This window comes from Motacilla alba, unplaced genomic scaffold (genome assembly GCF_015832195.1).
Source record: "Motacilla alba alba isolate MOTALB_02 unplaced genomic scaffold, Motacilla_alba_V1.0_pri HiC_scaffold_31, whole genome shotgun sequence".
Lineage (NCBI taxonomy): Eukaryota > Metazoa > Chordata > Aves > Passeriformes > Motacillidae > Motacilla > Motacilla alba.
In genome coordinates this window covers 438,743-448,939 of record NW_024037405.1, presented here as the reverse complement: position 1 = coordinate 448,939, position 10,197 = coordinate 438,743, and the positions used below count along the sequence as shown (strand labels likewise).

At 67.9% G+C, this 10,197-nt stretch overlaps 2 protein-coding genes and 1 long non-coding RNA gene across 3 annotated transcripts in view; 1 reads left to right on the top strand and 2 right to left on the bottom strand.

Annotated features, from left to right (window-relative positions):
• Positions 1-110: 110 nt before the first annotated feature.
• On the bottom strand, positions 111-6,340 carry SAMD1 (sterile alpha motif domain containing 1). The gene is made up of 5 exons (XM_038126244.1): positions 5,754-6,340; positions 4,027-4,309; positions 3,596-3,689; positions 2,939-3,050; positions 111-2,100 (listed from the first exon to the last, which is right to left on the bottom strand). Exons 1-5 carry the CDS (start codon positions 6,282-6,284, stop codon positions 1,936-1,938), a joined length of 1,185 nt encoding a protein of 394 aa, XP_037982172.1. The 5' UTR covers positions 6,285-6,340; the 3' UTR covers positions 111-1,935.
• Positions 6,341-7,096: 756 nt separating this feature from the next.
• Positions 7,097-8,555, bottom strand: LOC119696518. The gene is made up of 2 exons (XR_005255613.1): positions 8,448-8,555; positions 7,097-7,858 (listed from the first exon to the last, which is right to left on the bottom strand). It is a non-coding gene; the product is annotated as an uncharacterized LOC119696518 (long non-coding RNA).
• A 900-nt stretch (positions 8,556-9,455) lies between these two features.
• Positions 9,456-10,197, top strand: part of FBF1 (Fas binding factor 1) — a 21,889-nt gene continuing 21,147 nt past the window's right edge. Inside the window, exon 1 of the mRNA XM_038126205.1 lies at positions 9,456-9,475. Within this exon, the coding sequence (XP_037982133.1) occupies positions 9,456-9,475 (20 nt within the window). The remainder of the gene's footprint in view (positions 9,476-10,197) is intronic.

The window sequence follows — 10,197 nt, the reverse complement described above, 5'->3', positions numbered from 1 at the left end:
CTTTTTGGCCGCGCGGGCCGCCGTACGGAAAATGGGGAACATAGACGCCGCCATCTTCACCAGGGGACTGCTAGTGCGCACGCGCACAGCTGATGGAGTTTGGGCCTCTTCGGCTGCCGTAAGGAAGGGAGACGCGGAGCTTATTTGGCCCCGCCGGCCGCCATAGGGCGGGAGGGAGGGAACACAGCTGCGTTTGGGCCTGTCCGGCCGCCGTACGGGGGACACGGAGCGGGGGCGATCCTATACAAACGTTTGTGTGGGCTTACGGCCGTGTGGGGGCGACAGCGGCCTGGTCAGGGGTCGGAAGGGCCTTGGGGAGGCCGAGGATGTTTCAGAGCGGCTGGAAGCACATTGGGAGCCTTGGGCATTTGTGGCTTTGGGGGAGTCTGAGGCTGTTTTGGGGCAGTTTAGGCTGGTTTGGGGGCAGTTACTGCTCCTTTAGCGAAGCATAAGGCTGTTCTGGGGCTGTTTGGGGTTTTTTGAGGCCATTTTAGGGGAACTGAGGCTGTTTTGGGGATGTTTGGGGCAGCTTAGGGGAGCTGAGGCTGTTTTTGAGGCTTGTTTGTAGAGCGCGGCTTTTGGGGCCTGCCGGCCGCCGTAGGGGGCGTAGCGGCCCCAGCTGTGCAGGGCGCATGCGCAGAGGAGGGCGCTGTACAGCACAGGCGCAGAGGGCGCGCCTTCCTGCGGGAACGAACGGCGCCCCCTGCCGGGCGGGAGGACCAGCGCATGCGCAGCACCCTCCCTCCTCTGGGGGTCCCCGAGACCCCCAAATGCCTCCCTTGGCCCCCCCCCATTCCCCCCAATCCCTTTTGGGGGGGCTTTAAGGCGGGTGTCCCCCCCCAAAAGCCCCAAACCCCGAGATTTTGTGTTGATTTGATTTCATTTTTCCGTTTATTAAAAAAAACCCAAAACGAGCCAGGCCCGGGGAAGGGGGGGGCACAGACTGCGGGGGGGTTTGGGGGCTCCCCCCCATCGTGGCCAAGGGGTGGGGGGGCCGCACCCCAATTTGGGGGGGAGCACGGGCTGGGGAAGGTTAAAACATCTCCGGGCAGAGCCCCCCAACCCCCTCCCCCCGCGGTAAAAATCCCCCCCAAGAAAAGGGGGATCCCCTAAAAAGGGGGCTCCCTCAAGGAGGGATGACCCCGCCCCCAGAGGGGCCCCCCCAAAAGAGAGGTGACCCCCACAAGGAGCGGGGTGTCCCCACCCCCGGTGTGCCCCAGAGAGAGGAGACCCCCAAAAGAGAGGGGTGACCCCCCAAAAGAGAGGGGTGATCCCCCCGAAAGAGAAGAGCGACCCCCAAAAGGAGGGGTGACCCCTTCAGAGTGTGGGATCCCCCCAAAAGAGGGGCGACGCCTCTAAAGAGAAGCGACCCCGCTAAAAGAGAGGTCCCTGAGGAGAAGCCCCCCCAAAAGAGGGGTGGCACCCCCCCCCAAAGGAGAAATGACACCCCCAAAGAGAAGCCCCCCCAGATCAAGGGTGAGATGTCCCCAAAAGAGGGGGTGTTCCCCTGGAGCAGCGCCACCCCGAAAGAGAGACCCCACAAAGAGGGGTGGCACCCCCAAAGAGAGACGGGGCCCCCTCAAAGCTGGGTGGGACCCCTCAAACGAGAGCAAGACCCCCCCGGATTAGGTGAGACCCTAAAGAGAGGCAAGACCCCCCCCTAAATAGGGATGCAACCCCCTCAAAGAGGGGTGGGACCCCCCCAGAAAGGGGTGGGACCCCCCAGAATGGGGTGGGACCCCCCAGAAAGGGGTGGGACTCCCCAAAAAGGGGTGGGACCCCCCAGAAAGGGGTGGGACTCCCCCACCACCCCCCAAAGTCTCTGTGTGCAGCAGCGGGGGGAGGGAGGAGCCCTCTCGGACACCGGGGCGTCCCCGGGGCTCTGGGGGTGTCCCGGCGGGTCTGGGGGGGCCCCCGCGGGTCCGGGGGGGTCCCTCAGGCCGGGAAGGGCTCCGGGGGCGGCTCCTCGTCCTGGAAGTGGCTGCGCTGCAGCAGCTTCACGTGGTACTCGTAGATCTTGAGCGCGGGGCCCAGGCGGATGGAGAGCCCCGTGAGCACGTCGGCCCTCTGCATCAGCAGCAGCGACTTGCCGTCGATCTCCTGGGGACACGGGGACACTGAGGGACACTGGGGACAGCCAGGGGACAGGGGGCAGTCGCAGGGACAGAGGACAGAAGCTGCAGCAGCCCCGGGCGATGGCGGAGGGTGGGGTGGGGTGAGGGGGGCTGTTTGGGGACACCTGCAGGGACAAAGGGACACGGGGACAGTGGGGACACCCCGGGGAGGGACAGTGGGGGGACACGGGGACAGTGGGGACACCCCGGGGAGGGACAGTGGGGGGACACCTGGGGCACAGGGGGGATGGACCCTGGGGTGACCCCGGGGAGGGTGGAGGGACAAGCGTGGTCAGGGGGACTTGGGACACCCCAGGGACAAGGGGGACACCCAGGGACAGGGGGGACACAGGGACAGGGGGGACACCCAGGGTGACCCTAGGGAATGGGGATGGCTGCAATGGGAAGGGGTGGACACCTATGGGGACAATACAGGGGACACCTTGGGGATGCCCCCAGGGACAGAGGGGACACCCTGGGGACACCCTGGGGACACCCCCAAGGACAGAGGGGACACCTTGGGGACACCCCCAAGGACAGAGGGGACACCTTGGGGACACCCCCAAGGACAGAGGGGTCACCCTGGGGACACGCCCAGGGACAGAGGGGTCACCCTGGGGACACCTTGGGGACACCCCCAAGGACAGAGGGGACACCTTGGGGACACCTTCAGGGACAGAGGGGACTCTGGAGGGCAGCGGGAGGGGGCACGCGTGGCCACAGAGGAATTCTGCAGGGAGGAGAGAGTTTTTGGGGACCCCCGCAGTGACAGAGGGAGCCCCGGGGACAATGTGGGGACACCTGGGGGACAGGGGTGGCCCCACCTGCTCCTGGAAGGCCCCGGCCTGCTCGGGGAAGCCGGCCTCGGTGAAGTACTCGACCACGTCCCGCACTGACCACTCCACCGGGTCCACGGCCTTGTCCTTGCGGCCGGCCCTGGGGACAGGGGACAGCGTCACGGGGACACGTGGGGACACACAGACATGGTCACTGGGACACGTGGGGACACACAGACATGGTCACTGGGACACGTGGGGACACACAGACATGGTCACGGGGACACCATGGGGACAGCGTCACGGGGACACGTGGGGACACACAGTCACCATGATGGGGACACTGTGGGGACACGGTCACTGGGAGCCAGGGACAGTGTCACTGGGACACGCGGGGGGGGACACAGACACGGTCACCACGATGGGGACACGGTCACTGGGACACTGGGAGGGACAGGAGGACACCAGGACATGGTCACTGGGACAGGGGACACTGTGGGGACAGGGCCACAGCAACAGGGGGGCAACACAGGGACACAGTGACAGGGACAGGGGACATCCAGGGGGACATGGAGACAATGGTGATGGGGACAGCAGGACACGGAGGGACACTAAGGGGACATGGGTGACACACAGGGACACAAGGGGACACTGGGTGGCACACAGGTGACACAGGGGACGAGGGGACACTGGCCCCTGACTCACGTGCAGCTGAACGGGGCCCCCTCGGCAGCCTGGGGGCCCGGCCGGCCCGGGGACAGCGGCACCGAGGGCTCAGCCCCTGCCAGCGCCGGGGACACTGCAGGGACACCGACGGGTCACCCCGGGACAGCCCAGAGTGACCCCCAGCACCGACTGACCCCCAGCACCGACCCTACAACCCAGTGACCCCCACCCCTGAAATGCCCCCCAAACTACCCCCAAACTGCCCCCAGCACCCCCAAACTGCCCCCATTGCCCCCAAACTGCCCCCATCGCCCCCAAAGCTGCCCTCAGCACCCCCAAACTGCCCCCATCGCCCCCAAACCTGCCCTCAGCACCCCCAAACATAAACCCTCCTACCCCCATCGCCCCCAAAACTGCCCCAATCACCCCCAACTCCCCCTGCCCCCAAAACCACCCCCCTCTCCCGGTACCTGCTCTGTCGGGCTGCCCGAAGGCCCCCTCCTTTTTGAGGGGGGCCATGTGCTGGCAGCCCCCCTCCCCCGGGGCGCAGGCCTTGGGCTGGGGGGGCCGCTCGGGGGGCGGCTGTCCCGGGGGGCGCAGGGGGGGCCCCCCTCGGCCCTCCCCGTTCAGCTGCCGGGGTGGCCCCGCGTCCTCTGAGGCCTCCGAGCCCGTCCCGTCCTCGTCTTCCTCGTCCTCATCCTCCTCCTCCTCTTCCTCCTCCCGTGCCGAGGCCTCGCTGCTGCTGCAGGGGGGCTGGAGGTCCCCAAAACCACGAGCGTCACCCCACAGAGAACCCCAGGAGCTGAGACCCGCCCTGACAATCTACAGCCCCTCGAAAGTCTGTGGTCCCCGAAAAATGTATAGCCCTGACCCCAAAATCGACAGCCCCCACCAAAACAGGGGCTCCAAACCTGCTCCTTGACCCCTCCACAGTGCGACACCGAGCCCCCCAAAATTCAGAACACCCTCAGGCCTGAAAGTCACCCTCCCAAGAACAGGACACCCCCGAAAATGAACTCCCCTAGTTTCCACCTCAAACCCGGGATCCCCCAATTCCACATCCGTCCCCCCCAAGAGCTGTCACCCCAGCATTGTCACTGTCCCCCCTCAACTTGTCCTGGGGTTCCCCCAACCTCCCAGTCCCCACCCTCATCCAGTCCTGGCTCTTGGTGACCCCAAAACACCCTCAGGTCCCCACTGTCACCTAAGGTCCCCTGTCCCTGTCCCCCACTCTCCAGGTGACCCAAGACCTCTTGGGGGTCCCCCGCATCCCCTTGAGATCTCTGCTGTCCCCTCAGAGGTCCCCTAAGGGGTGTCCCAAACCCCCTCAGGCCCCCAAGTCCCCTCAGGAGCCCCCCCCAGGTCCCCTCAGCTGCCTCAGTTCCCTCAGGGGACCCCTAAATCCCCTCAGGGTCCCTCCCCACCAGGTATCCTCCACCTTGTGTCTTCCCTCTGTCCCCACCAACCTTTCAGGGGTCCCCTCAGGTCCCCAGTGCCCCCTCACCACCCCAGTCCCCCATCCCCCCGAGCCCCCCGGCCCTCTCGGACACCCCCAAATTCCCACCGCCTCAACCCCGGCCCCCTCAGGGTCACCCTCCCAGAGCCCCCCAGTCCCCTCCGTGCCCCTCAGCCCTTCTCACACTCCCCGGCCCCTTCCCCAGTGTCCCCTCAGGGCTCCCCTCACAGAGGTCCCCATTCCTGCCGGGGCCTCCTCACGACCCCCGGGCCCCCCATGTCCCCCCCCTTTCCCGCGCTGCCCTCACCCCCTCAGGATCCCCTCAGGCCTCCCGGGTGCCCCCTCACGACCCCCGGGCCCCTCCGCTCCTCTCAGCCCTGCGAGACCCGCGGCCCTTCCCGCGCTCCCCTCACGGGAGGAGCCCCCGCAGCCCTCAGGGTCCCCACACGGTCCCCCGGCCACGGAGCCGCCTCTTCCCCTCACGTCTCGTCCCCTTCCCGCGCTCCCCGTCACGACCCCCGGGCCCCTCCCCAGCGTCCCCTCAGGGTCCCCCGCTCCCCTCGGCCCCTCACGACTCCCTCCGATGCGCCCTCAGGGTCCCCTCAGCCCCCGGTGCCCCCTCACGACCCCCGTTCCTGCCCGCCCCTCACGTCTGCCCCCCGCTCCCCGCGCTGCCCCTCACAAGGCGCGGGCTCCCCGCCGCCCTCGGCCCCCGCCGCTCCCCTCACGCCCCCTCCTCACCTTCCGCGCCCTCCCCGCGGCCGCTCTCCCGCGCTCCCCGCGGGCCGTGGCGATGGCGCCCAGCCGGGTGCGCTCGGGCCGGGCCCCGCCGCCCGCTCCGCCGCCGCCGCCCGCCCCGGGGGCCGCGCCGGCCGCCCCCCCGCCGCCGCCGGGCGCGGCCGAGCCCTGGAGGCGGCCGCGGGTGAGGCGGCCGTCGCCGCCGAGCAGCCGCGCGGTGTCGCGGAGGCTGACGGGCGGCGGGCGGCGGGCGGGCGGCGGCGGGCGGCGCGGCGGCTGCACGCGGGCGGCGTTGCGGTACGAGATGCTGCCCTTGTAGGACACGCGGAGCACGGCGCGCTGCTGGATCAGCTTCTCCAGCTCGGCGCGGGTGCGCTCGGGCTCGGGGCCGTGCCGCCGCCGCACCATGCGGCAGATGCGCTCCAGGTCCGGCCGCGCCTTGCGCGAACGCAGCGAGTCGATGGTGTCCAGGATCCACTCCTGGTACCGCGGGGCCTGCTCGGGGCCCGGCGGCGGCGGCGGCGGCACCGCCATGGCCCCCCCCGCGGCACCGCCGGCCCCCCCCTCCCGCGCCCCTTCCTCCTCCTCCTCCTCCTCCTCCTCCTCCGCCCCCGCCCCGCCCGCGCGCGCCCGCTCGGAGGAGGAGCCGCGGCCGCCGCGCGCGCGCGCTCCGGGGTGGAGCCGCCCCGCGCCGCCGCGCCCACGGAAAGCCACGCCCACAAACGTTATCAAGCCACGCCCATCCCGGCTAAGCCACGCCCATCCATGCCCGTGTCCAGAGGCCCCGCCTCCTCTGGTGTTAAGACACGCCCATCGCATTTGGCCACGCCCAGATGTACGGGCCCACGCCCTTTGCGAGTGGAGACCACGCCCCTTGCCAGAGGCCACGCCCACCGTCGGGCTCCCCCGACCCCCAAAAATGGAGAGCACCCCATTGCAAGGACCCCCTGAGCCCATGGGGTCACCCCCAAACCCATGGGGTCACCCCGATCCCATGGAGCCCCCCCAAAAACCCACGGAGCTCCCCAAACCCATGGGGTCCCCCCAAACCCAGTGGGGCCACCCCCAAACCGCTGGAGCCCCCCCAAACCCATTGGGGTCACCCCAAACCCATGGGGTCCCCCCAAACCCATGGAGCCCCCCCGAATCCATGGAGTCCCCCCCCAAACCCATGGGGTCACCCCAAACCCATGGGGTCACCCCCAACCCATTGGGCTCCCCCTCAAACCCACGGGTCACCCCAATTCCAGGGCCCCCCAAAGTCATGGACACCCCAAACCCACGGGGTCCCCCCCAAACCCATGGGAACCCCCACTTTGGGAGAACCCCAAAATTTCCAAACCCAATTTTTCTCCCAGACTTTATTGATTGGTCCCAAACTCGTTTACAACGAAGCCTTGGGGAGTTGGGGCCCCCTCCAGGGCCTTTTGGGGACCCCTGACGGTTTTGGGGACCCCCGTTTGGGGACAAAGGGAGGGAGCTGCCATCTGGGGAGGTTAAAACAGGGGAGTCACAGCCCTGGGACCCCCAAACACCAACCAGGGACACCCCAAAACTCCAGAAATGGGGGGTCACCACCCTGCCACACCCCAAAACCCCCAAAACAGGGGGGGGGCACAGCCCTGAGACACCCCAAAAATGGGGGCCACCACCCTGGGACACCCCAAAACCCCAAAACAGGCGATCCCAGCCCCGGCACCCCCCAAACCCGCTGGGGTTCAGGGGTATTTCTGGTATCTCCAGGTTTGGGGGTTCAGGCTTCATGGGGTGCTTTACAGGATTTTCGGATCCAGCTGTGCATTTTGGGGGTCCAGGTGTCCATTTTGGGGTCCAGCTGTGCATTTTGGGGGTCCAGGTGTCCATTTTGGGGTCCAGCTGTGCATTTTGGGGGTCCAGGTGTCCATTTTGGGGTCCAGCTGTGCATTTTGGGGGTCCAGGTGTCCATTTTGGGGTCCAGCTGTGCATTTTGGGGGTCCAGGTGTCCATTTTGGGGTCCAGCTGTGCATTTTGGGGGTCCAGGTGTCCATTTTGGGGTCCAGCTGTGCATTTCGGGTGCCCCCCGGTGCTCTGGGGTCAGGTCCTGGCAGGTCCTCGAAGCTCAGCAGGATCTGGGGGGGCAGAAGAATCCTCAAAATCCCCCAAAACCTCCCCAAATCCCCCCTGGGAACCCCCAAAACCCCCCAGGGACCCCAAAACCCCCAGAGACCCCAACCCCCCCCCCGGGGACCCCAAAAACCACCCTGGCATCCCCCAAAAGTCCCCAAGGAACCCCCAGGATCCCCCGGGGACACCCCAAGGAGACACGGGACACCTCGGGGACCCCCTGGGGGGACAGGGGACACTTTGGGGACACCCAGAGGGAAAAGGGACATGTTGGGGACAGCCCGGGTGAGAGGATGGCACACTGGGAGGGACAGGGATGGCCCTGGGGACCATCCTGGGGGACAATGGGGACACCTGGGCACACCTGGGGACAGTGGGGACAATGGGGACACTGGGGACAATGGGGACACCTGGGCACACCTGGGGACAATGGGCACACCTGGGGACAATGGGGACAATGGGGACACCTGGGGACACCTGGGGACACCTGGGCACACCTGGGGACAGTGGGGACAATGGGGACACCTGGGGACAATGGGGACACCTGGGCACACCTGGGGACAATGGGGACACCTGGGGACAATGGGGACACACCTTGAAGGGCCACCGGAGGCCCTGGGAACTCCTGCAGACAGCCCGGGACACCAGGGGACAGGGACACCTGTGTGACACCTGTGTGACACCTGTGTGACACCTGGAGACACATGGGGACAGGGCCACCTGTGTGACACCTGGGACAGCCTGGCACACACCTGGGACAGCCTGGCACACCCCTGGGGACAGGGACACTGCCACACCCCTGGGGACACTGCCACCATCCTGGGGACATCGCGGTCACCTCCCTGTGCCTGGGGACACCCATTGATGACACCGAGGTGCCACCAGAGCCCCCCGCGCTGGGCACAGCAATGTCCCCTCGAGGCCAAGGCCACCAACACGTGTCGCCCTCCCGGGGACACCCCAAGGACACCCTGGGGACACCAATGTCCCCAGACCCGATGTCACCAGTGTCCCCCCCACCCCTGCAGTCCCAGTCCCCTCCTCTGTCACCTCCCCGTGCTGGGGTTGTGCCCCTGTGTCCCCCTCGATGTCCCCCCCGTGTCCCCCTGTGTCACCTTCTGCCTGCCCAGCATCCTCATGGCAAAGTGTCCCCTCTGCCCCCCCTGTCCCCGTGTCCCCTCCTGTCCCCGTGTCCCCAGCCCAGGGACCCCGTGCCTCGAGCTGGCCCCACTTTGGGGACCGTGGGGACCCCAAAACCACCGGGAGGGACAGAGACAGTACTGGAGTGGGCTCCTTGGGGACATCGAGAGGACAGGGGGATGTGGGGGTGTCCCCAAGGGACAGGGGACACCCCAAAGGGACAGGGGACACCTCCAAGGACAGCGGACACTCCAAAGGGACAGGGGACACCTCAAAGGACAGGGGACATACCAAAGGGGACAAGGGACACTCCAAAGGGACAGGGGACACCCCAAAGGGACAGGGGACACCCCCAAAGGGACAGGGGACACCTCCAAGGACAGCGGACACTCCAAAGGGGACAAGGGACACCCCAAAGGGACAGGGGACACTCCAAAGGGACAGGGAACCCCCCAAAGGGACATGGGACCGCTCCAGGGGACGTGGGACACCCCAAAACACAGAGCCCTCCCAAAGCAGACGAGGAACAGGAGGGGACCGAGGCCACCCCACAACCCCCGGCCCCCCGGCCCCCCCTCACCGTGTCCGGAGCTGTCACCGGGTGCTGTCCCCAGGGCCTCCCAGTACGGCCCAGTCGGACCAGTGACCCGGCTGGGGGGGCACTGACCCCCCCCCCCCCCCCCATCGGGGAAACTGAGGCAGGATCAACCTCCCCCTCAGAGACCCCCCAAAAACGACTCGGGAGGACAAGAAGGGACCTTTGGGGTGTCCCTCTGTCCCCCCCCCCAAATCAGAGCTCACTATGGGGGGGTCCCTCCCCGGTTTTGGGGCACCCCCGGCCCGGGCTGATCCCGGGGGGGCTCCCCGCGGCCCTGGCCCCCCCCGTAGCGGAGGAGGCGCCCCAAAAGCAGCGCCCAGAGCAGCGCCTGCACCCACAGCTGGAACGGGGGGTCCCAGCCCCAGCCAGGCCCCCCGGGGGACATCGCCCCCCCCCGATGTCCCCCCCCCGTCCCACCCGGTGTCCCGGTACCGCCCGTGCCCCCGGCTTTGTTCCTGAACCCCGGGAATGGGGGAGGGTCGGGCCTGGCCCGGCCACGCCCCCCCGGGCCCCCAAATCCATCCCGGGGGCACCGGGAGCGCCCCCCCTTCCCTCCCCCGGGACCACGCCCTACCAGGCCACGCCCATTTCATCAAGCCGCGCCCT

Excerpts from the sequence above, each read along its gene's own strand:
- SAMD1 (XM_038126244.1), bottom strand. The coding sequence starts at position 6,284 with ATGGCGGTGCCGCCGCCGCCGCCGCCGGGCCCCGAGCAGGCCCCGCGG. Across the intron at positions 3,690-4,026 it reads CGGGCAGCCCGACAGAGCAG|TGTCCCCGGCGCTGGCAGGG; the intron begins GTACCGGGAGAG and ends GTGTCCCTGCAG. Across the intron at positions 3,051-3,595 it reads GGGGCCCCGTTCAGCTGCAC|GGCCGGCCGCAAGGACAAGG; the intron begins GTGAGTCAGGGG and ends CCCTGTCCCCAG.